The 26265-nt window shown below is 41.7% G+C and overlaps 2 protein-coding genes across 6 annotated transcripts in view; one reads left to right on the plus strand and one right to left on the minus strand.

Moving 5' to 3' along the window:
• The window catches only part of LOC108431597 (E3 ubiquitin-protein ligase RNF123), a 205893-nt gene that overhangs the window by 113199 nt on the left and 66429 nt on the right, over positions 1–26265 (plus strand). The gene's annotated exons all lie outside the window — the stretch shown is intronic.
• amigo3 (adhesion molecule with Ig-like domain 3) lies at positions 6760–25713 on the minus strand. 3 transcript variants are annotated; one of them, XM_037532209.1, is made up of 3 exons: positions 24887–25713; positions 23267–24717; positions 6760–7028 (listed from the first exon to the last, which is right to left on the minus strand). In XM_037532209.1, the coding sequence occupies exons 2-3, from the start codon at positions 24581–24583 to the stop codon at positions 7017–7019; spliced, it is 1329 nt and encodes a 442-aa protein (XP_037388106.1). In that variant the 5' UTR covers positions 24584–24717; positions 24887–25713; the 3' UTR covers positions 6760–7016. The 3 variants fall into 3 exon arrangements, with proteins under 3 accessions (XP_037388106.1, XP_017560341.1, XP_017560339.1); XM_017704852.2 differs by lacking the exon at positions 6760–7028 and adding an exon at positions 11107–11771; XM_017704850.2 differs by lacking the exon at positions 6760–7028 and having other exon boundaries at positions 22250–24717.

Below are 26265 nucleotides of genomic sequence, written 5' to 3' on the forward strand. Positions count from 1 at the left end.
CCCTCTTCTCCTCCCATACTGTCTATAATTATCTGGAAGAGCGAAAGAGCTTTGCGGGAGCTGTGCCAACATGGCTTGGTCTGATTGCTCCAACCTTCCATTGCTCCCCAGTGGAGAAGGGGAAGAGCGTGCCTTTAAGCTGAGCTGGCTTGCTGGTGTCTGAGAGAGCAATCCAGCTCTCAGTCTGTTTCAGAGGTGCTGCTGATTAACTGCTCTGCATCTCGTGCACGTGACGTATTGCTGCAGTTCACAGCATCCATTATTCACCCCTAGGTTTCTGCTGAGTGGCACATTCAAAGCTAATCGTCCGTGACATCCTGGCTTCATCACGTAAATTGAAAAGAGAAAACATTCTCACAGGGGCACAGGAGCCATGAATTTGGAACTAGGTCATGATAGCAAAGAAGCAGGCCTTTAGAAAGCTCTGAACTTTGGATCGTAACCTATGATTGTCCTGTTAGTGGAAAATAATGCAATATAAATTTGAGCTCATTTTACCCATCTGTAATAAACACTATGCTATGACTATGTTTATGTGACTGTATTACTACAAGTTCCATAGTAATGGAAGTGAGGAAATAACCTAGTCAGGCTCAAGCCCTCCCAACAGTGTGACCCTTCATTTACATACAAACTAAATATCATTCAAAATGAATAACGGACTCTAGACCCTATCCCATTCCTTATCTTTACCCCTACCCCTTGTTTTCAAGTGTCACCTTGCCCCTTGGAACTGAGCTACAAGGGGTAGTGGTTGAAATGTTCCCCTACAAAATGAGACCCTCAAATAAAAATAACATTAACAGCTACCGGAGCTGCTCTGTAGGCAGCCCTGCCAGTCTGCGGTGACAGCAGAGGAGGGTAAAATTCAGCTCCTCACTGCTGGACTTTAGTTGCATTTAGGGCATCGTATGCCTTCAAAGAGGGACAATTATTTATTATTGCCCACCCATAATTCTTCAGTGATATGAAGCTGAAGTCAGTTATTCACCAGCTTCTTGTTCGAGTTTCCCATTCCACCTTAAATGGTGCTGAGGCCTGAAGTGTCAGAATGTAATTGATGCAACATGTAAGGTGGAACAGGAAATTTAGTAAGCTAGCTACCAAGACAGCAGCTATTACTGGTGATTTTATATGCTTGTTGTGAAGAAATGGACCATAAATCATTGAAATGACATTAAACGGAGATAAAACAATGATTATCGTAATATTCTAACAGAGAAAATTCTCACTTTTGTGGTTTTCTTTGGTCACTCATGTAGCCATCTTGCCACTTTTTCTTTTGTTTTCATAACACTCTGTTTGGAGTGTATATCTGAAATACCTCTGTTTTGGTGGGCCATATAGCCCTAACACTTCACCCTACCCTTCTATCTCTACTAAAATCTGAACACCCTACCCCCCAGACGTGAGCATGCAAAATAGAGGGGTAAGGGTTAAGTGATAAGGGCAAAATAAAATGGGATTGGGCCATTTTTTGGATGGCCTAAAGGACCCAGGCAAATTTGGATGGTTTAAAGGACCCAAATCATGGAAAACCTTTTTAAAGGAGTTTGAAGTGCTATATATATTTATTTAATTGTTCCTGTGATGTCAAAATAACTACATTTTTAGAATTTACATAGCTAATCAGAAAAGAGCTCAGTTACTTATATCAGTTATAAAGCCACAGTAAACTAAAAACAGTTTGTTTATTTCTGAGGGGTAAAGAGTGGTAGAAAGTGTAAAAATGTAGGAAATGGGCCCATTTTTTATTATAGGATTTATGCCAGTGATCTGTAAATCTTGGGCAACAGTTGCTATGACAGACCTGCTGACGGGTGTCTAGAGTTTAAGAGGTTACCGTTTTTAAAGGCTTTCAGACACTATATGGCTTTCAACATCGCTGCATTGCTGTTCTGCTCACTCTACATGACATATATCTCTTGCGGCCAGTTATTTGTCAGTGCACACAGTACACGATCCTTCACCTGGAGAAATGTGAAAAAGCTCCTGGTGGCAAAATCCAACTGCCTTGCAGAAATAAACATGAGAAATGTCAGCCACATGTCAAAGTAGAGTTTGAGAAACTTGAGTGTAATTATTGTTACAGCAGAAAAGAGAAAGAACAGCACAAAAAATCTATTTTTCATCATTTTCAAACAAGGCATTCTTACCATAGGCCTTCAGCCCTGCTTTGTTTCCTGGGTCTGTACAGGATTCATGTGACAATCAGACAGCAAGAGGAGATACTCTTCACTCAGATGGCACGCCAAACCCAGTGCTCTAGCAGTGACCAGCAGCCTCGTCCAGTATCAGTGATTTTTTTCTCCAATAACCCCTTCGCCATATTTGTTATTGTTCTGCTGTCTCTGGGGAGTTCCTGGGGAGTTTTTTCATCCTTTCATTGGATGCTGTTCCTACTAACAGTCGCAGCTACACACTCTACAAAATTCATGGCAGAGAATTTCAAACATGCTTGAAAATATCAAGTCAAGTCAGCATATCAGAGCATGTGAATCAGCTCACAGGCTGAGAGAAAAGTCTCATTGAACCATTGACACTTATGATTTGTCAGCAAGCAAGGTCTTTATTCCAAGTTCCCGAAAAAGTCCCTGTGATTGGAACAACAGGGTTAAATCCATGTGTGCGCTCCCCACTTAACCTCTGACGTTTCCTCTATCCGTTTCCATTATTAATGCAATTTCTTAATGTGGCTGTTGCTTTTATTTGATATGTGATCTGACAAAGCCATTTTTTTAGTAAGAAAACACATGAATAGGAATGGAAGTGTTTTATCGTTACTCTGACTAAACAGATGAATAGAAAGTGCTTACCGACATGCACTGGCTCTGGAAAAAAATAGGCCTTGTGTATCTATTATAGAGTGATATATCCGATATATCCAGTGGGAACATGCATGTAGTGCCCACTCCTCTGGCGCAGATTTAAATGAGCAGCTTTCTCGTTTTTCGGGCCTGGTACTGAGCTCATCGGGGTCTTGTGGTTACGGTTGTCTCTTACAGTCAAGAACTTCAGTGTCAACAAGAGGGCACATTTCGGCCACTTTGCTTCTATGAACTGATATGTTGAAGTTGAGGTGTTAGCCTGATGGCTCAGGAATAGTGCTAGTCAAACGTAACCACTGAACTGACATCACTAAACAGACAAAAACTATAGTTTTCCACAGATGAAGTTCCTGTGCCAGCTTTTCCTGTGTCATCCCCCACACTAACGACACATTAGATGGATCTGTTCCATTGGCTTGGCTTGATGAAGTGCTGCCAAAAGTGTGTCTGTGTACATTTTAATTAGCCTGTTTCCTTTCTTCTCCAGTCACAAAGCCAGGGGAGGACAAAGATGTGGTGCATTAGCACCAGCTTCACCCTCCATTAACAAAAGTGTCAGACATGCTCCTCTCTGCAGCTGGTCCTGGGAGACAAATAAAAGATCCATCCACTCAGCTTTAGCGGTTTGTGGTTTATGCCTTTTCTAGAAATGCGAGATGTTTCTTAAAAAATTTACACCGAATAAAAAAGATCTGTAGCTTCTAACGTTTGAAGTGAAGCCTAATTTGGCTTGTTATGGTGAAAAGAAATCATTAAAGTTTCTGCTGTTGAAATACAAAGTTCCTTTTGTCCCAAATAAAAGAAGTCTTGCAGCTCATTCTGAAGACTAACCTTAATCAAGGAAACGGATTAATGGACCAGCGTCCTGGAAAAAGCAAAAAACCGTCTGAATTTTAATGTGGCTTTAAGCAGACTTTCTCATTGCTGTCTCCTATATAGTGAAAAGAAGAATAGCTTGCATGAAAAACGAGCACAGACACTGCCCCCCACGCCCACCTCTTGCAGCCTCTTAGCCTCTCTCAACGATTTGCCTCCATTACTGTTGGCTAAAAGGCATCAGATACAGTTCATGGTGCTGCGCTAATTAGATTGTCACGCTGTAATTGGCTTAGCGGCTTGAGTGGAAAGGAAGGGTTTGGGTGGAGGGCTACTACACTACACCCTTAGTGCTATCCCACACCCAGACTGGCCAGAACTTTCAGGTCATGGCTTTCCTGACCAGTTAGAGTGAATTTCTCTTTTCTCCATTGGTGGCAAATTTAATTCACTGACCACATGCCAGTTTTAAAGGTGTTTCATCACTATATAAAACATTGAGGTTAGATGCTGGCTAGTTGTTCTTACAACCTCATGTGTTTGAAGTCCTTGGAGATCATTTTTGCAGCTGAATTTGCAGAATTACGACAAGTAACTTGTAGACACCCTTGGCTGTAAAGTGGTCATTAGAACTAATGTCCATTGTAGCGTTTCAGGGTACCTAAAAAAGGCCAGATGAGTATGGTAAGATTCAGTTGATGTGTGATTTGCTGTCATGGAGGTCATTCAATGTTGCCAAAACTACTCCAGAACGAATAGATTCAACAAGGTTTTGTGATATTTTGAGGGAAAAAATATGCATCTATGGAAGCTCAAGTATCAGTATTTTATTATCTCTTTTTAAGTAGACTACTGTATACACTAATTGTTACCAAATTCATTGTTTTCTTAGTCCTCATTATGGCAGTAGAGTCTTTTTTGTTCTTCTTTCTTTAATTGAACATTCAGCAACCTGGGTAATGCCAAACACATTCAGTGATGCTGATGTAGCTTCTTCAAAACAGTTTCTTTGTTTGGTTCGTGGATCTGAAGCAAGAGTGTAGCTTGATTGACCCACCAGAGATGAACACTTTGGCCCAATTCCTTTTCACCTGTTGACCCTGCCACTCATCCCAATCCGTCCGTTTTGCGCATAAATGCCCAGGGGTAGGGTGTCCCGATTTTTGTTGAGACGAAGGGGTAGGGCGAAGTGTTAAAGCTGCAACGTGGTCCAAATGGAGGTTATTCAGAAAAAAAAGAAAAACCAGAAAAATGGCCACGTGAGCGACCAAAGAAACCCGCAGAGTATTTTCTCTGTTAAAAATTCTGATTACCGTTATCTTAGTTAAGACTTATCTTAGTCAATTTATAACGGTCCTTTTCTTCATAATAAGCATAAAAAGTCACTAGTAGTATGCTCATGTCTTTGTAGCTAGCTAGCTAAATTTCCCATTCCACCTTAACTAGTTCAGCAGTTCTGATGCCTGAAGCGTCAGAAGGTAAATGCGGCTTCATTTAAGGTGGAACAGGACAATTTGAACAAAAACCTGGAGAATAGCTGACTTCAGCTTGAAATCACCAATGAATTAGAGGTGGTCAATAATAAAAAAAAAAATCACATTCCCCCTGTTTGAAGTCATATGATTCCTTAAATAAAGCCTAGCAGTGAGGAGCTGGACTTTACCCTCCTCTGCTCTCACTGCAGACTGGCAGGCTGGCCTACAGAGCAGTGGTAGTAGCCTGTTAATGAAGTAATGCTCTTTTTACTTGTCCCATTTCATAGAGGCTGGCGACAGTTTGGTGGTCTTACCAGGTCTTGGATGGTTGTTAGAAGTCCCATTTTCTTTCTCCTTTTTTTTTCAAATCTTCACTGCTGGAAACTTGTACTACTTGACTTGTAAGCTTTCTTTTGGAGGCATAACAACGCAATACTCCTAGCACAGATCCTCAAAAATTAGGACAGAAACCAACCAAAGTATCGGGATATCATATCGAGGGGCCTCTAGTGATTTACTTTGACTCCTTCTAGGCTGCAAGCATTAATAGAAGATATGAGGCCGAGTCATAGTGCTCATTAATCCTTATTTTACTGTAACATTTTCATCCACTTGACTCCTATTTATGTATTTAACCTAGTGCTGCAATACCAAATAAAAACCTTGCAATGTTGAACTGTCAGAGGCACAGATCCACTTTTATATTATTTAAACCTAGAAACAATCCATTCAGTTAACAACACTGACCTAAGGGCTTTTGTAGTGCTTCACTCATTTATTACCAGTGCATTTCATTTTAATTGATTCTAATCCCAAAGCTTTGATCACATTTAAAACAGGCTTGGAAATCATTCTTTATTGCAAAACGGGATGCACTTAATTCAAAAGCTGGCATGATTATTTTGGCAAAGCTTTGTCAAAGTGTGACGTAAAGGCAATCAGTTACATTATTACACAATACTACTGAGAAAAGAGCGCTGACCTCATTTTGTCCTTTGAGTCAAATTGAAAGATAGTGTTTTGTCTTCTTTGCTTATTGTTTGCATCATACTTTCAAGCTCTTTCATATACAGGTGCGGGTTTAGTGGTGAATCTTTTCTGTATTTTGTTTTATGGAAATGATAACATTTGGTACCTATTCACGTATCTGAGCAAATTGATGGAGGTAATAAATATTAGCCTGATGACTCATTCAGAAGTTAATTCAGCTGCTCAATCGATCGTTTTATACAGAGTGAAGCTGCTCTTGTTGAAGCTGTTTGTGCTGATGGCAGAGATGTGGGGCGTTTTGCATTCTGCAGAGGAAGGAAAGCTGATCTGGAGTGCTTTGTGGAGAGGAAATTTATACATAATATAAAGGACAGTAGATATTTTCAAATTATTTCAGAAACTGAAAAATGGAGATACAACAGTGATATATTAACCCTTAACTGACAATAAGAGTTTTAAACAGAATAGTTCTGTTGGTTAAACAGTAAAAAAATATATATACGTATCTTTTACAAACATTTATGCACCTTTAAAAAAGCTGTACATATCTATCAACTCATGGGAGCGTCGTGTCTCAACAAAATGGAAAGGGTCACAAGAAGAACAGCGTGGGACCATTTTGCAAGGATGTTTATTCGTAAAATATGCCATGCAGCGTTGAAGTATAGCAGTAGTACAAGCACAGTGCAATAGCACTTGCAAAGCAAACGTCCACTAGCATCAGTTTTGGAGGACAACAAACTTTGCTCTCCGTGTTAGCAGGGAGAAGATTCCACTGCATCACGCTGGGCGGTCTGAGGACATAACTCGGAGAATGTTCAATGTTGGTAAAAGACATTTTACCAGTCGGCGTGGTTTTCAGGTGCTGCTGGGCTGAATGGAGCCAAGACAACTATTACCTGTCGAATTAAAGTCCATTCTGTAGAGAGAAAAAAAAGAGTTTACAACGCAGCTTGCTAGTGCTACGTTTGTGGCTCTTACGACCAACTGCTTAATGAACCACACAGTGGAGATCTGCATGACGGGGCAAGGCCATGATGTTGCTCCTGGGAGATGACTTCAGCAGCTAATGACCCAGAGGCAGAAGTGGACACACATGAGACAATCCCCCCCTCATTTTATACTAATCCTCATGTTTGGTGGAAATATTTGTGCTTCCCATGGCTGGCCACTCTAGAGAGGCCCTATCTCTGCATGCCTGGGACATGAGTACCATCTGAGTGTGTATTCCCCCAGTCTCGTTGTATTGGTATTTTTTTTAATGGCTTAAAGACACTTGTCCATTGTAAATGGTACATTTTAGTTGTGATCTTTAGATCTTTAATGGTTCTTGAACACACTGTCTGCTTTCATATACAGGTGCGGGTTTAGTGGTGAATCTTTTCTGTTTTTTTTTTTGTTTTATGGAAATGATAACATTTGGTACCTATTCACGTATCTGAGCAAATTGATGGAGGTAATAAATATTAGCCTGATGACTCATTCAGAAGTTAATTCAGCTGCTCAATCGATCGTTTTTTATACAGGGTGAAGCTGCTCTTGTTGAAGCTGTTTGTGCTGATGGCAGAGATGTAGGGCGTTTTGCATTCTGCAGAGGAAGGAAAGCTGATCTGGAGTGCTTTGTGGAGAGGAAGTGCTAGCAGGTGGAGTGATTCTGGACAGACAGCAGATAAATCTGGTGGAGAATAAATGAGGTGGTTGTTCAGTAGCTTGTGTTCTTTAAAGTGAGTTGGAGAGAGATCTACAGCGTGATACTCTTATTCTGCTCGGTGAATTTAGCTTCTTTAGCTCAGTTAACAAGCATTGGCTGCTGCTCAGAAAACAATAGAAATGAGCATCGCGAATATTGGCAACTCCACTTTTTAGAATATTATTATAAATTTTTAGCTGTTCTAATAATGTTTGATAAAGTATGTGCTAGAGGTGTTGATCTGTGATCTGACAGTGAATCATTTAAGTATATAATTTTTTTTTAAGTATATATACTTTAAGTATAAGTATATATATACACACACACACACACTGCTGTCGTATCTCTCTTTCAGTCGTTTTTCAGTTTTAGGCATAATTTGCTAATTTTGTGAAGAATGGACCAAAAGAAATGGTCCAAAATGAAAGAAAAGGTCTGGCTTATGTTTTTATTATATATATTCTTCTAGAAGTATTCACTCACTCATCCAAATCATTGAATTCAGGTGTTCCAATCACTTCTGTGCCCACGGATGTATAAAACCAAGCACCTAGGCCTAGGAATTCCGTGAATTCCAGCGTGGTACCGTGATCGGATGCCACCTGTGCAACAAGTCCAGTCATGAAATTTCCTCACTACTAAATATTCACACAGTGAATATTTACCACAGTCAACTGTCAGTGGGATTATAACAAAGTGGAAGCGATTGGGACCGACAGCAACTCAGCCATGAAGTGGTCGGCCACGTAAAATAACAGTGCGGGGTCAGCGGATACTGAGGCACATTGTGCGCAGAGGTCACCAACTTTCTGCAGAGTCAATCACTACAGACCTCCAAACTTCATGTGGCCTTCAGATCAGCTCAAGAACAGCATAGAGAGCTTCATGGAATGGGTTTCCATGGCCGAGCAGCTGCATCCAAGCCTTACATCACCAAATGCAATGCAAAGCGTCGAATGTAACGCGCCGCCACTGGACTCTAGATTAGTGGAGACACGTTCTCTGGAGTGATGAATCACACTTCTCCATCTGGCAATCAGATGCATGGATGAGTCTGGGTTTCACAGTTGCCAGGAGAAGGGTACTTGTCTGACTGCATTGTTCCAAGTGTAAACTTTGGTAAAGGGGGATTATGGTGTGGAGGGGGGATTACGGCCCCTTAATTCTAGTGAAAGGAGCACTTAATGCTTCAGCACCAAGAGATTTTGGACAAGTTCATGCTCCCAACTTTGTGGGAACAGTTTGGGGACGGCCCCTTCCTGTTCCAGCATGACTGCGCACCAGTGCACAAAGCAGGTCCATAAAGACATGGATGAGCCAGTTTGGTGTGTAAGAATTTGACTGGCCCATACAGAGTCCTGACCTCAACCTGATAGAACACGTTTGGGATGAATTAGAGTGGAGACTGCGAGCCAGGCCTTCTCGTCCAACATCAGTGTCTGACCTCACAAATGCGCTTCTGGAATAATGGTCCAGGATTCCCATAAACACACTCCTAATCCTTGTGGAAAGCCTTCCCAGAAGAGTTGAAGCTGTTATAGCTGCAAAAGGTGGGCTGACATCATATTAAACCCAGTGGATTAAGAAAGAGATCTCATCAGTTTCATATGCTTGTGAAGGCTGACGAGTGAAAACTTTTGGCAAAAGTCTGTGTGTGTGTGTGTGTGTGTGTGTGTGTGTGTGTGTGTGTATGTATATATATATATATATATATATATATATAATATAAACACTCACTGGCCACTTTATTAAGTACACTTTGCTAGTAAAAGGTTGGACCCCCTTTTGCCTTCAGAACTGCCTTAATTCTTCATGACATACTTTCAACAAGGTGTTGGAAACGTTCCTCAGAGATTTTGGTTGGTTATTTGAGTTCCTGTTGCCTTTCTATCATCTGGAACCCGTCTCCCCATTCTCCTGTGACCTCTCACATCAACAAGGTATTTTCGTCTGCACAACTGTCCGCTCACTGGATATTTCCTCTGTTTCGGGAAAATCCCAGTAGATCAGCAGTTTCTGAAATACTCACACCAGCCCGTCTGGCACCAACAACCACGCCACGTTCAAAGTCACTTAAATCCCCTTTCTTCCCCGTTCTGATGCTCGGTCTGCACTTCAGCAAGTTGTCTTGACCACCTCTATATGCCTAAATGCATTGAGTTGCAGCCACGTGATTGGCTGATTAACTATTTGTTAACAAACAACTGAACAGTGAGTGTCACATCAGTACAGTTAGTTTGAATAGTCATTCTGAATTAAACAAAGTAATGCAGAGTAGTTTATTGTGAAATGTTCTATTCTTGAGACACTTATCTGGTCACTGTTGTTTACATTGGTAATGATAGAAACATTAAATAAATGGCTGATGCCTCAGACATTGGTGACTCTGTGACAATAAAGGCTTCATTCATTCATTCATTCATTCATTGTGACAGAGAAGGTTTTGGCCTAAAAATATTTTTGAAATCTTTTCTGACAGGGTGTTCTAAGGCAAAAAACGGTGTGTATGTTCTCTGGTGGATTTGCATCGTAAATGGTTATATTTGTGTTGTAGGCATCACCAACTTTGGTTCCAATCACCAGCCTGGTAAAAAAAAAATCTGTTCTTCTCTACAGCAAACCATTTCTCATCAAACCAGTCTGAGTGGCATGGTTATGTCAGAAATAGAGTTTTTTTGCTGGAATTTTGAAGAATCTCCTGTAGTTTAGCATTAAGCAACAACAGCTTGCTGAAGTGTTCTGCTTCAAGTACGTATTAAACTGATTTGTGTTCTAAATGTTCCAGAGCTGCTGCTCTGTGTTCTTCTTCAGTTTGATATCAAAACGTCCACACATTCTGTTGGCACTAACAGTTTGTTTACTTCATTTGATTATGAATGCCGTCTAGGTGTTGAGACATTTTTCCATTTTAGCTGGTGATATGATTGTCATATTTTGCTGCTGACACTGTGGCCTGTCATACTTTCTTTAGTTTGTTTGACTGCTCTGTTGATTGATGAGCAGTAGACGGCATTATTAATGCCCACTATGCTGGACGCTATTTCACAGATTGATCTACACTGCTGGGAAATACATCACCGTTGATTTGCTCCCTGTTGAATAGCCATCACTGGCTCACGCTGCCCCTGAATTGAGCCATCTGCGACGGAGTGCGTGCCTCCCATCATGCTCCTCTTCTTTGGCATCTGTTCATCTTGGTTAGTTGAGAGGATGTTTGATATGTTCAGTGGCAACTTGTAGAGCTTTTCATTAGACACCTGGACCTTTTTGTAGATTGACATCGTGAATCTTGCTTCTGGTTTTGTGAAGATTTATTTATTTATTTATTTATTTTTGCCTGTGTTCAATAAGATGAGAATGACAGATCACTGTGTTCCCAAAAAATGACAGAAAACCAGATACATTTGACGCAGGCAGTATGGTATTAGTCAGGATTTATTAATTGCCGGCACCTTTCCGAGCAACACGCTCATATTCACACATATTTATGACACACTGCAGTTAAGTGCGAAAGCTAACACTAAGAGCTTTTCATTCATTATCGGCTAGACTACATTATTTCATTCATCGTTGCTCTAAATGGGGAGAAACTAAGGTATTTACGAAGCTTCGGTTTCAACCAGCAGCCTCCAGCCTCACCGTTTTTCCCAAGCATTTTCGAAATGGTTTGTTTTCCTGCCAGTGCTCAAAGCGTGGGTAGAATCCATTCCATCTGTTGTGTTTGAAAAAGTGTCCTGGAAATACATTGTTTGTTGGGAGAGGGATGATTAGCAGGGCTTGCAAACGGGAAAGATCTCTGGAGTTCCCTGGCTGGTGGTCCTGCTGTGGATGTTTGTCTCAAACAGCACTGCAGCAGAGAACGGGGTTAGGACAGGTTTTTGGTGTCCTGAAAAGTTATTGCTTGGATGAAACCGTGGTCCAGATATCAGGAATGAGAGGGGGATTGCTGACCGTGAGAGAGGACTGACACATCTGGAGTGGAGAGAGAGAGAGAGAGAGAGAGAGAGAGAGAGAGACAGAGAGAGAGAGGGAGAGGGAGAGAGAGGGAGAGTACGCAAGAGGCTCATCACAAAACAAGTGTAATCTGTTGTCTTCAGAGTGTGTCCCTGTATTTGTGTCCTTGAAACCCAACCCAGTCATTGCTCTCAACGCAGTCTGACCTGTCCTCGGGAACTGGAACAGCTCGTTTCTTTTAATGGAGGCAAACTTGAAAACATCTCGAATGCTAAAATTTTGTGCTGTTGCACACTTGCAAATGAGTATTGGTAACCATCTGAGCAGCTCTGTCACTTGCTGAGAGTGACAGCTTTGCTCTTTACATGTTACCGGTAGTGAAGTGGCTGTCCTTTGAGGTGATAGAGAAGTGTTATGGTCAGTGTGACGACTTCGAACGCTGAGAAAGCGCTGCCATGTTCAGTTGTTTCCAGTGTGTGCATACGATTCTGACTGTTAATCATAAAAGCCAATAGGAGACTGTGCTCTATAGACATAAGACCCTTTGCTTGTGGCTCTTAAGGCAGCATTTATTATATTTATTGGTTCTAACCAGTGGCTGTGTCATTATGTGAAAAGGCCTATTTTGAAAACCATAAAGGGCCTGATGTACTAAGACTTTTGCAACAGTCTGAGAGTCAAATCGGACACGTTCTATCTGCGTATTGTGTACGAAACTGGTGCACAAGCCTGAATGTGCAGTTGATGTGCAATTAGCATGGAAATCATGCAAAAACATTTGAGGAAGGCTCATGCAAAGTGTGTGTAAAATATGGGTGGATGTACTGAAATTGGCACAACTAGTGGTGGCCGGTTTTGCGTTTAATTTCATTTTCAGGCTTAAATTTTTTAATGTTGTTTCAAATGCATGCTGAACGCTTTCTGAAAGAATATTTACCAACAGAATGACCCTCAGGATTGGTGTGTACCTGAGAAGGACCAGTGCAAAACATACCTAGATATGGCTGCAATATGCACTCTCAGTCTGTGGTATTATTTCACTAATTCCATTTTTAATCTGGAGTAGAATTACACATCTGTGAAGCGTTTCAGTGAGACATCAGTTCATTTAACTCTTCATCACTGCTTACGTTTTCTCTTTGGTCTTAAGTTTGTTGATAACTAAACTGTTTCACTGCACCGTTTAAGCCCTCAGAGCACAGTTAGTAGGTGGCCCAACACACAGTTTATGTGATTTAACTACAGTACATTATTTTTGAGTACATTGGAAATGCGTATTGTGGTCACATCAAAGTTTATTTGGTGCTATTCCTGCTCTTGATCAGGCCTAGAGTGTTCTTGTCTGAAGAAGGTTCCAGTGACCAAAACAACTACAAGGAAGTAGTATGGAGTGTAGGATTTACAGTCGTATGCAAACTTTGGTCACCCCTGGTCTTAAGGCACATTACAAACTGCTCATAATAGTCATGATACACTTTATATTTGATGTTTCAGCAAATAAAATAGAAATTGTGCACAAAAAACACAGAAAAATGCCTTTTTGAATGTGTTTGCTGTAAAGAATGTGTTAGAAATTCAGCAAAACATGTAATTTGACTGAGGGTATTCAAACATTTGCATACGTCTGTATCTGTAGTGTATCCTGAGTAGTTTGCCAGTTAATATTTTAAATTAGTATTAATTCACACAACCAAAGCCCACCTTACTGATCTATATGAATGCAGTTTTTGTAAAAGGGCCTGACCAGAAAAGCCCATTTTCCTCTGGAAGGCATCTTTTTAGCTCGTTTCAGATTAATCAGGAATGGCTGCTGGTGTGGTCATGTTCATATTAAGCTTACTGTACTAGTATATGAGACCAAATATGCGGGTCATTTGTTGCGTTGCTTGGCTGGTGACTTGTGTTCCAAATACATTATCATAGCTTAGCATCAAGCAAGTTCATATGCCATACAGAGTGTAAAGTACTAAAGGGAATAAAACACTTTTTAAAGCATTCATATTAAAACCTGCTGTATTCAGCACAAGTCCTGTGTGCTTCAGCAGTTGTTTATTCACTCAGGTGTCAGCAGCTCGTCTCTCTGGCCCCAAGAAAGCAATAAAAAAATGTTTACTGGTTTTCAGACTCAGCAGATGAAGTTCCATGCAGTTATATTAGACACATGCAAGTAGGGTTTAAATGCAGATCTTGACTCATGCACTTGACCAGGTGATGGAGGAACTTTATGAAAATTAGGGTTTATCTCTCAGTGTAAAAAAGGGAGTCTATTTAATGCTAAAGTAACAGTGAATGAATGCAGTGAATGAACTCTCGGTGGCCTTGTGTTGGCCAAACTGTTCCTGCTGTGTCCAAAATACAGTTTAGTGCCTTTAGATTTTAAGAGAGTCTGAAGGATCATTGTGTAAAAGAACATGTTCTAGTGGAGTTAGCAACCATTCACTGCTCTGTTGGGTTCCCCTCTGTAGGTGGTTGATGTTCCCTCACGGTGGGTGTTGGTTTAGTGCTGCTTCATCAGATACTAGCTAAATGGAGCACTTGATACTCAGAGGGAGGGAGGAAACAAAATTGTGCCTAGCTGTGTGAAAACATGGGCCGCTTTTGAGAACAAACCATACATGTGCTATGAACACCAAATTCTGTCTACTGTAAATGCACTTTAAATGCCCTAGATAGAATGACATCATGGGAGCAAAACATAATATATAAATTTAACGTAATATGATCATCACACTTTGGACCCAAAGCCAGAGCTGTTCGTGCCAAGTGGGCCTCCTTAAATCGACAATAACAGGGGTTGCTATTAGCTTAGTGTTATGTATCCTGGATGGTCAATAGCTATTTAACTGGCATTATTCCCTCAGACTACAGCGATGAATAGACATTAATGGCCTCAATTGTCAGCAGAGGTGAGTGATACTGGCTGGCATTGCATGTTGTTTGTTCTGTTCCCAGAATTCTCATCCAAGTCACATTTTGTTTTGTACCTATTTGTGGATTGATTTTGTTCAGAAATGATCATGAGATATTTCTGAGGAGAATAGATATAAGATAATCCACTTGCATAATGAAGAGGAAAGTGAAAGGAAAAAAACTTTCACCTGAGAAAGCAAACCATCTCCGTTATTGTCTTTTTAAATTGTTTTGACATAATTCGGAAGTACCCATTGACCTATACATTGTGCCTAAATTTCATGATAAATAGACCAACAGAAATGAGATTGGAGATACAAGGTTTTGTTTGACAACAGTGATATATATATATATATATATATATATATATATATATATATATATATATATATATATATATATATATATATATATCGCTGTTGTGCGATGTTCTAAGATAGCCTTAAATGATCAAAACAGTATCATCAGGTTAAATGTACAACTTAACGCTGGTCTGTCAGTATGGGCAGCAAATCAAATAAGTCCAGACCTCTGCATCACTTAATGTAGTTGGTATTAACTTTAAAGATGTGGAAAGGTATCCCTACAGGCTGTAGTAAAGGGAACAAGGGGATACACTAAATCAGTAGTCACCAACTTCACTCTTGGAGATGTACTTTCCTGTAGAATTGAGCACCAGCCCAAATCGAACCTACTTGATATAACTAAATAGATGTAATGGTGTTCTGAATCACATCTGTTCAATCAGGGTCGGAAGTGAACTCTTCGGTGACCTCTAGGAGCGGGGTTGGTGACCACTGTGCTAAGAAGTGAACATTTTTAATATGATATGTTTAGTTACAGAAGCTTGTACAGTTACTGAATGTTTCCTGACACTAAAAGAAAGGACTTTTCTGAGTTTACTCATTGGCTGTTTTGACTGGGTACCACTAATATAAAGCCAGTACTGCACTATAGCACAGATGGTGGTTGGGAAGTTTATTGTTTTCTCCTATCTGCGTTGGCTCCCTTATATTGTTTCAACTGCGTTTGGCTATTGGATTGTCTTCAGCAGGGCACAAATCTATCTGGCACGGCCTCCATTTCATTTGTCTCTTTCAGCTGAGTCCACAGAAGACCAACTGGCCGGCCATTTGGAGCTCGGAACGTCTAAATGTTTTGTCACTGCAGAGATTTATTTTAACATATATTTCATAGCAGAGCTCACAAGGAAATGTCCTAGAACACTACTTTTAACTGTCTGGCGAGGAACACTGTAAGCCGTACGTCATGGAAAGAGGCCCTAGTGGGCTTCTTGATAGCGACATGATTTAGGCTTGGCTCTGGACTCTTACTACTCCAGCTTCATGCATGAGTCTGAACATCCCCATTAGGCCACATGTCATGGAGAAAATCCTTTGGGTGTCCCAGTACAGATACACAGATTCAGTCAATAAATGCTAAAGAGCAGCTCGTGCCTCAGGTCAGTTTTGTTTAAGTAGCATGAAGTGGAACTTACCATACCTTATTGTAATGAAGACATATTCCAAAAATCACACTGTTCTGTGAGTTGGTGTCATACATTCATTAGGCAGCACAGTGCGCCTGTATAAATAATGGCTGTCAAGTGAAAAGGCAAGACTCTGCTGACATCAGAAGTGCTTCGGTTGGCTGATGTACAAACGGAATATCCAGATGTGGCTTTCAGAGCAGTGTCATTCGTTTTGTTCCTAACAGCGTGATTGTGATTCACCTGTGTGATCATTTATGAGCATTTCTGTTACAACATAAAGCTTTTTGTTTCACAGCACAGCGTACAGATGCTGGGTTGTTGCCTGTTTTGAAGAAGTGAAGTTAGAAGGATTTGATAAATTCTTAATGGAGACAGCTCTCAGTCTCTCACTGTACAACCATTCTTTATGGAGAGTGTCCTCTCTGAGAGTACCGTCTTCTCTCTCAAACACATTAGAGCACTTGCAAGGAAAAGTAGGGCCTATTGTCCTCTTGTTCAAAACACACTAATGAGAACTTTTTGTAATTTTGAAGACGTCACCTCGTTCTTGATCAACACGAACACCAGAATAGCTCTACTGAGTTTAGATTTGGTGTCCAGCATAAGTTCTAAGCAATCCCAATGCTGTGCTTATGTTACAGCAGAAGATAAATGACGGCAAAATGGATGTTCCATTATTTTTGGCCACCAGCGATGACAGCATATCGCAGCTGTCACCAGAACTGTCCTTCAGGTGTTGATCCCAAATTTTGCCATTGGTGGCAGCAGTAGAATAAACCAGATGCTGATTTTTCTACAAACATAGAGCACTGAATGTTCCTTGAAGTCCAGCCTACATGGTCAGCAAAACCAGGATGTGACAACATTTACAAGGCTGCGTGCTTCCATCTGCTAGGAGGCAGTATGCTTTTTTAAACACCACCTTCAAGGTCTAGATTTATGGTGCAGTTATGCAGTTACATGATTACCTGCACAGTAACTCACTGAATTGCATTTAAGCAACAGAACATGAGAGGGAGTGTGTTAATAATAATAATAATAATAATAATACATTGGATTTATAATGCACTTTTCATTTATAGTAAATCTCAAAGTGCTCACAGTATAAAACATTCAATTAAAAGATAATAATCAAATATTACTAATAAAATATGATGCTTTATTGTCCATATGTCCTCCTAAATAGATATGTCTTTAGTCCCTTTTTAAAACAATCAGTTGTCTGAGGTTTCCTCAGATGGTCAGGCAGGGCATTCCAAAGGCGTAGAGCTGCAGAACAAAAGGCACGGTCACCCATGGTACTAAGTTTTGTTCTGATTGGAAGAAGACGGTGGAGATGCACAGAGCGAAGGGCTCATAGATGTGTCTGTGGTACTAGCAGTTCATTTAAGTAAGAGGTAGCCTGGCCATGAACACATTTGTGTGTGAGGAGGAGAACCTTGTATTCAATCCTCTTAGTCACAGGGAGCCAGTGAAGAGACTGAAGAACAGGTGTAATGTGCTCATTTTTGCGTACCTTCATCGGGACCCTGGCAGCACTGTTTTGAACATACTGTAATCTCTGAATACTCTTACTAGGGAGCCCCAAGAGAAGAGCATTACAGTAGTCCAGTCTTGAGGACACAAAAGCTTGGACCAGTCTTTCAGCATCAAACAGACTGAGGATAGGACGCAACTTGGCAATATTTCTGGTGGTAATATTTCAATATTTATGGTGGTAGGCAGTCTTACAAATATGTTTAATATGACTAACAAAGGTGAGTTGTGAATCCAGTTTAACACCCAGGTTGTTGACTGAAGAGGATAAAGAAATGTCTTGTCCAAAGAGGGTAATACTGGAAACATGGGATAGCCGAATCTGTTTTTGGGTTCCAACCATAATTACCTCAATTTTTGCACTTCAGCTGAAGACAATTATGAGTCAACCACACTTTTATTACCTCCAAGCAGTCAGTAAGTTGTGTGAGAGGGGTTGCTGACTGAGAAGTTGATGACAGTAATGATGGTGAAGAGCCAACTTTCAGGTAAAGTGTTATCGTGAAATAACCTAACGGCTGTGATTTGGTCGCAGGCAGGAGCTGAAAGCAACCTCAAATGTTCTATTGCTTTTATGCAATAGATAAATAAATGAAGTAATAAATAAATAAATTAAATGTGTCATTTAATGTTTTAATGTTAGAAATTCCTTCCACCAAATTATAGCTCCCTAACGAGCAGCTCGTTGCTACGAACTCCACCCACTCGCTCCAGCTCCACACAGACCAACTGACAGTTTGTGAATTTAGGGTAGTATCATCTTCAGAGGCGGACCAGACCGTCTGTCAGTCAAATGTGACTTTAAAAGTATCCGTTTTCTGTTTGTGGCTAAGTAAGACGTAAAAACGTTCAAAAGGCTTGAGCGTCTCCTACAGCTGTCAAAGTCGTTGCTTAGCAACGGTATCTCAGAAGAGTAATGCAGTGTTTGTGAAAAACCTGTGATGTTATGGCGAAATAACAACACGGTTAGAACGCTTCTCAACCAATCAGCTTGCATGGCCGGAACTAACTGTTGTATAATCACATTTATATTCCGTATCAATACATTCAAGCCTTCTTTGCAACTTATTTCCATTTGTTGTTTCCATTTATTTCAGTGGCAACACGCACTGAGCACATAGCTGGGCTCAGTCTAGGTGCCAGGAAGGCCAAACCAGAAGCACAAGATGATTGATCTTGTGCGGAATTTACAGTCAGCCGTGTCCGGACATTATTTGTAGGGGCCAGTGTCCGTTCTAAACCAAGTATGCCTGCATCTGCCTTTGAGCACACATCAGAACAGGTATAAATACTCCTGATGGATGAGTCCCTAAAGTGGAGCACTAAATCTGAAGTGTTTGCTAGTAATCAGAAGCTTACAGATGGACTCTAAGATGCAGGGCTTCTTAGGAATCGTGTGGAAAAACAGGAAATGAATAACACTGGAGAAGGTTATTTATCTGTGTTCCGGGAGCAGACGTGTTTGTTCTGCCTGTGGGCCAGCTGGATGCACAGTTGCAGAAAACTGCTCTTTTGGCACAATGATTATGCGGACCACCTTCTATAAATGGGCACGTCTTTCTTGCCATTAAAGATGCTTTGGGCTTCTTTCTGAAGCTTCAGTAATCCCCTCACTTGAAATCACGTAGAATCTTACAGACAGTCAGGTGAACTTGGAGGCCAGACTTTTTGGTATTGTGGTGGCTTGTATTTGACTGCAAGTCTCTACATCTGCTGTTTGTATTTCTTGCTACTACTATTTGAAGAAGATTGCACTTTTAATGAGTTCACTTTGTTGGATATAATTTTCTTCCTTTGCCTTTTTATATTACTTTTACATCTCATTAAGTCCTAAGAACTAGTGCAAGCAAATTAATTACACATTCATTAATTTATTTCACATTCAGAGACTGCTTAAGAAAAGGTAGTTGGATTTCTCCAGCAGGGAGTTCTAACAGTGGAAAACTTTCTGAGATATGAGACGACGGAGGCTGGACTGCTTTTACCGCATCAAGGTAGACAGTGCTGTGATGTTTTTCCGTTGATTTCCATTTTATCTGCACTTTTTGGCACCCCCAGTTCCCATTTCTTTTCAGCATAATGTTGCCATTTGCAAGAGAGAATGCAGGGGAAGCCCTCTTTGTTAAACTGAAGTTAGTGGAAGCCATAGGACCAGTAGGGAAGCTAACAGCTGTGCTGCCTCCTGGCACAAAACTGATGGATGCTATGAATAAAAACAAGCAATAAGTGATATCACTGCTGTGGGGTCTTTGCTTTTGATTGCTCTCTCTTCTTGTGGTCATGCTCAGAATCATGTCGCAGTCTTTGACTTGTAGCGACATGAATCCCATCATGCTGCCTGCTCTTAGAGCTTAGCAGGCTGTGTTATCGTTATGGGTTTGCCCTTGAATAAGGAGGCAGCGGGCTTATATATCCAAGTGCACCGCATGTGTGATCACATTCATCTGTAATCGAGGTGGATATCTTGGCATAGGAGCGCAGGGTCCATATCGTGTGCATGTGTGCCCATTGCCTTCCTCCTGGGCTTGAAAATCTGCCTCTTCCCAGACGCACACAGATGGCAGAGTCCCTCCTAGGCGCAGACATTACGCAAATGAATCAGGGCTTATCATGTTCAACTAGCAGGGCTATTATGGCTAGTTGGGAGAGAATAGACCTTTTGCAAATACAGGAAAACACACACACTGTTGATACACAGTGTAAACAGTGAACCTCAGGTCCACCCTTTACGTTTGTGCACAGATTCTATGTCACAATTAACATGTGGCTGCTCTTGAGTTTGTGCTGTGGTGCTCTGTCATTCAGTCACGTCTGGACAGTATTGACCCACGTTGATGAATAAGGCCCTAATCTGGCCAGTCTCATAGCTAACCAGTGCTAAGGGGCACGGGATATAGCCCTCATCAGCAACTGCACACAATCCCCTCGCAGCTGCCTTATATGGGATGAACATGCACAAGCAATAAAACAGAACCAAGTATGTATTTAACATAATTGACACTGCAAGGAAAACTGTGTGTGTCTTGAGGCAATAAACATCTCATGGTTTGGAAATTGTACAGGATATGTCCAGCAGTTTGGTGATCTTTCTGGTCAAACAAGCTGATAAGCTGGTGTATTTGAGCAGGGAAATCACCAAACTGTGCCTCACTAAGGCCTTCCAGGATGGGGGCTGCTTTAGACAGGAAACTCACTGCAAATATGTTAATTATTTAATATGAATATTTAAATATGTAATTCCAGCTAAACTTGTCATCTCTTGAATGTGTGCTGCACTTGTTCTGTTGTCGTGAAGAGGTGATGATGTCATGTATATTCTGGTCTGCCATGACAACTGACCAGACAAAAGTGCGCTGGCGCAACTAGACAGCTTGGCTAGGCTTGGCGTTGCTATAGCACCCCCTGCTGCAACACTTAGGATGCAGCTTGTGCTTGTGTTGCATTATGCATTGCAGTGTCACACATTTTAGAATGCAAAGGTGCATCTGTTAATATCTCTGAAGTGTTTTGCATTCACATACTTTGAAGTCTCTGGCCTTTTAAAAGCATGCCTCTCAGATAGGACCCATATAGGACCCATTACATACCCTGTAGTCATGAAAGTAAACTCAGGACCCACTGGCATATCTAATCTGTAACACACTTATATAACTTCAGAGTAACTCAGCTAGTTTGCATTGTTTTTCCATATAGTTATTAAATAATAAGCCTTAGGACAGGGGCGCCCAGTCCTGGTCCTGGAGATCCACCACCCTGCAGAGTTCAGCCCCAACACGTCTTAATATTCAGAGGCACCCAAAGGCTTTACCTGAATCAAGTGTTAGATTAGGCTTGGAGCTGAACGCTGCAGGATGATAGATCTCCAGGTCCAGGATAAGGCATCCCAGTCTTTTTTTTAAGGGGTTAACAACACATAGCACAGTGATTGTGACTGTGACAGCGACAGTGAAGGTTGTGATGGTTATGCTGATTATGAGGGTGATGGCGGTCATGATGAAGTTAGTGCACTTTAATTGGAAACACAGATGGCGAGCAGGATTTAGTATGCACATATTCAGGGGAGGGAGGGGCTTCGGCACTAGGGTAATGTTCCATAGTATAAAACGTTCCTCCGTCTGCAGATTTTAATTTTGTATGTCACAGCATGTTTGCAAGCCATAGACCTGTGTAATTAAAATTTCCGTTTCCACTGACAGAGCGTTTTTTCCACCTTGGAGACACAATGCTGGTGACATGGCTGAATCATCTTTGTTCTGTGGCTTCACTGTAATGTTAGTCACTGTGATATTGTTACATACAGTTAAGCCCAGATATTTATACTATGACCCAATTTTTTGATCATTTGTACATGCTTGTTGCAACACAAATGACCTCTCTCAATTTTGCATTCACTCTTTCGCTCAGTCACTCAAACATTCATCCACTTTTGTTGCAGTCTTGTAGAAACAAGGAGGCAGGCACACATATTTGTCTAACACATGAGTTCTGACGGAAAAATCTTTGTCAGAGAGGTTTGTGTCTTTAATAACAATAATAAGGAAGACATTTACCTCTGGAGTCGAAGCAGAATGATTTATTAAGAGACCGAAAAAGAAGGGGTCTGTGGAAAAAAACAGGAGGAAACGGGATAGTGGGAATAAGGGGAGGTGGAATGTTAAAGGGGGGGTGGGGTATTCCAGTGTAGACTGTTTCACATTGTCCTTTCAGTCTAGTTACATCAATAACAAACTTGATAAACAGCTCAGCTCATCTTGAAGTGTAGTCATGGACAATTCTTCTCTGTTGAATCCTTATATCTGCAGGATGTGAACAATCCCTTTTCTACACGCTCTCACAATCAAAATGGCTACGAGGGGGGAAACATGAGTATAAAATTAAGCGTGGATAAAAATCTGATTCCACATTTTAGACCTCTATAAAAAAAATGTCTGCATAACTATCACATCCCATTCGCTCTAATAACTTGTGCTATTTTTAGTAGAATTATGGTTATACAGTACAAGGCAGTGGCTTATAAGCTCTAAACAAGGCATCTACTGTACAGCTATCATTCCTTCAAGGCTCAAGCAGTGCTAAAAGGGCAGGTCTGCCCTCAGTGTTCTGTATTTGCATCCAAAAGCATCATGCGTACCTTCCTCTGAGCCACTGTGGCTCCTTCAAGCCTTAAGCTCTGTGTACATGTTCTGGGCAGTGTTCTGCTCCATAGATTTCCTTACCTGTATTTTTTTTCTTTCTATTCTCTGCTTTCTTGTGTTTTCTCTACCTCGCTTCTCTGCTCCCTGTCTTGCCCATGGACTTGAAAAGCCCTCTCCCTGTTCTGTCCTGAGAGGCAGTACGAGTTGCAGACTGCCACATTGAAGGGCCCACTATTTTAGTGGAGTTAGGGGTAGGGGGAGGTGAGGGCAAGCTCATGTTATGGCACAATAGTGGTGTCTGAAAAAACCGAGGTGACAGAGTCAGCATCACTTCGCAGTACGTGCAGCTTTGGATGCTCAGAGGCCAGTGCATCCCTTGGCCTCCCATTCTGTGCCTCCTTGATTGGCTCCAGAAAGACCACATGCTTGTTGTTACTGACCTTGCGGCCGGGACCCTCAGTGGTGGCAGGCGGCGTGGGCGTCAGGATCGAAGACTGGGCGCTGCATTCATTCGCAGGACTGGGTGTGGCAGGTGGCGCCTGCTTGCGGCACCAGCAGCGGCAGGGAGTCAAATAAAGGTACATGAGGACCAGCACCAGGCTAACCACACATCCCAGCAGAGTGGTAAAGCCAGTGTTGAAGGGTTCGACCTCATGGTGCCGCATAATCACTGTTACATTTACCTCCCGAGTCTCATTACGTGACTGCTGGCGGTCTAGCACCATGCACCAATAAACACCGGAGTCCTCTACTCGTGCGGCAAGAATCTCTAGGCTTCCATTTGCATACATGCGCATTGTATTGTTGTTTCCTGGTGGGGCTATAAATTCCTGGTGAGGGGACACCCACTGGTAGGTGAGATGCCTCCCCTTTAAAGATGTTTGGCATTCCAGTAGCGCAGATTCTCCAGCATACACTTGCAAAGTACTCTCGATGTCTACCAACAGGCCTGGTAACTTTATGGAGCAGTTTTCAAAAAAACGAGTGTGTTCAAGGAACTGCACTGAGGCACGAGGTTCTCCATATACTAAGCATGTGTGCTCCTCTCTGTAGTCCTTGACGGAGTTGAAGCCTTTCTGCTCCCATCGTTTGAACATGACATACATTGCACACTCGCAGATCAGGCTGTTGTTATGCAAGAACAGCCCACTCTGCACTGAGACTGGCAGAGCTGCGATGTCCTCAAGGGGAAGCTTGGGCATGCGGTTGGAGCTTAGGTCCAGTGTGACAAGGAACGGATGGCTGTGCTCCTGAATGGAGAAGAATGGGAAGTCGGTCAAACGATTGTGGCTGAGGTAGGCCTTGCGCAGGTTGACTAGGCTGATCAGGGCATTGCTTTCAACTCTAACAATGTGATTGTTGAAGAGAAGCAACTCCTCCATGCCTGCCAGCTCCTGAAAGTAAAAATTATCCACCTTGTACAGCTGGTTGGAGGACAGGTCAAGGTGACGCAAGCTGCTTGTATTTCGGAAGGTTCCAGGGGAGAGGTCACTCAACTGGTTGTGGGCCAATCGTAGGGTTACGAGATGGGGTAGACCAGCAAAGCTGCCCTCTTCTAACCTTACCAGGTGGTTGTGATTGAAATCCAATGTGGCAGCTGTTGCAGGCAACTGTTTGGGTACCTGCTCCAACCCGAGATTGCTGCAGCTAAGGATGTCGGATACTTTGAGGCATCCGGGATGTAGGGCAGCCCTGGCCAAGTGCAGCACGAGTGAACTTAGCATCAGAGGTGCGGCCACACCCAGAGCACACAGCATCGTGCCGTCAGGAGGCTGCTGGAGGTTGACGGAGCAGCCAGAGTGCTACAGGGGTAGTCCACACAGTGAGAGCACTGCTCCAGAACAGATGTGATCTAAAGCACACTTTAATCTTATAGTGTAGTCCACAACATCTGTTTAGCAAAGAAAAAAGAAGAAGGAAAATGTGAGAAAAGCAAGTAAGTGGAATGGAACATATTTCAATAACATAATATTCTCTCAAATATAGAGACAAAATGGAATAACAACTACGTAATTTATGAAATAACACAATCACTGAAGAAAGCAGTGAATATTCCTCACCTCCGAGAAGTCAGAGATTAACTCCAACCATCAGATAGATCCACCACTTTAGCTTTGCCTATTTGCCTGTCTGCAGCTGTCTCAGCACATGGGATCTTAGTACTGCTCCACTTTTGAGTGTGGTAGAAAGTTCCCACAGGGTAGAGAGCTTTCAGGAGTTGACCAGTGGCCAGCAGTTGCTCCTACCCCATGCCGGACCAATACCACCATTTGCTCTTCTCTTCTCTTAAAACTCTGTTTTGCCTTGAAGTCGTGATGCTCCTATTGTGGCAGATACACCTTAAATCAAGACAAGCTGGTTTCTACAGATTGATGGAAGATCTTCAAGGAAGTCCAACTCGGTTAACATAAGTGTGCACTCGCCTGAAGTATCACACTCACAGCCGTTCAAGGAACACTTAATCAAAGAGGCAATCTGTTTTCTTTAGTCAGATAAGTGCGTCAGTTACTCACAAACATTTTACTCACACACATTTTCGAGGAAAACGACAGTCAGTCCTTTATTTCAGAAATGATAAGCATCCTTGCATCAGTCTTGTTGTCATCAGTTCCAGAGCACACAGGTACTGTTTCTGCCCTTCTCTGTCCACACTTTCTTGTATCCACGTGGCATCAGGAGGAACCGATGAGCTCTCTTTCTTATTTCCGCTTGTAGCACTTCTCCTAACTTGGGAAAATTCATTTAGTCTTATTGTTATGCATCAGGCCCTGCTGATCTTGCTTTGTCCGTGCTCTTTTCTTCTCGTTTCTCGATCTCTCCTCTCCCACCCCTCTCCCTCTCTCATACAGAGCCTGTGTATACACCACGCTAGCGCTCTGTTTCTCTTGCTCGCTGCCTCTCTCTCTCTCTGCTCTTACAGTTTCAGAGTTACAGAGGAGGGGCATCGAGGGGTTTCTTCCTGTCACTGATTGGTTGGAGCTGGGGATTGTGAAAAAGAAGGACTTGCCAAAGCCTGTTTTGGTGTTTTTTTTTTCTTTTTTCCTCCATGTATTCCTCCTCATTTCATTATTTATTTCTTTTCACATTCATTTCTGGCAGGTTGTTTATGCCTGGCTACGATGTTTGTGACTCATTGGCTTGATTAGACGTTGAAGTCAGTCTTAATCATCAGGAATAAGTGGATATTATTGCCAAGGAAGGGAATCATTTTGAGATGCTTGGCCAGTAATGGTTCACTTAAATATGCTATGCAGACAGTATGTGACCATAAAGACTTGATTCCATGATTCTGTTTTTTAAGGTGGACGTAATAAATTGCCCTTTTATTTTTAAAGACAATTAGAGAAAGCATTTTGAGTAGGTTACTCGTTAAATGAGCTGCTGTAAATGACGTTATTGCAACACTAGATTTTTTAACCTTTACAAGACACAGTTTAAT

The sequence above is a fragment of the Pygocentrus nattereri genome, chromosome 21 (genome assembly GCF_015220715.1).
Source record: "Pygocentrus nattereri isolate fPygNat1 chromosome 21, fPygNat1.pri, whole genome shotgun sequence".
Lineage (NCBI taxonomy): Eukaryota > Metazoa > Chordata > Actinopteri > Characiformes > Serrasalmidae > Pygocentrus > Pygocentrus nattereri.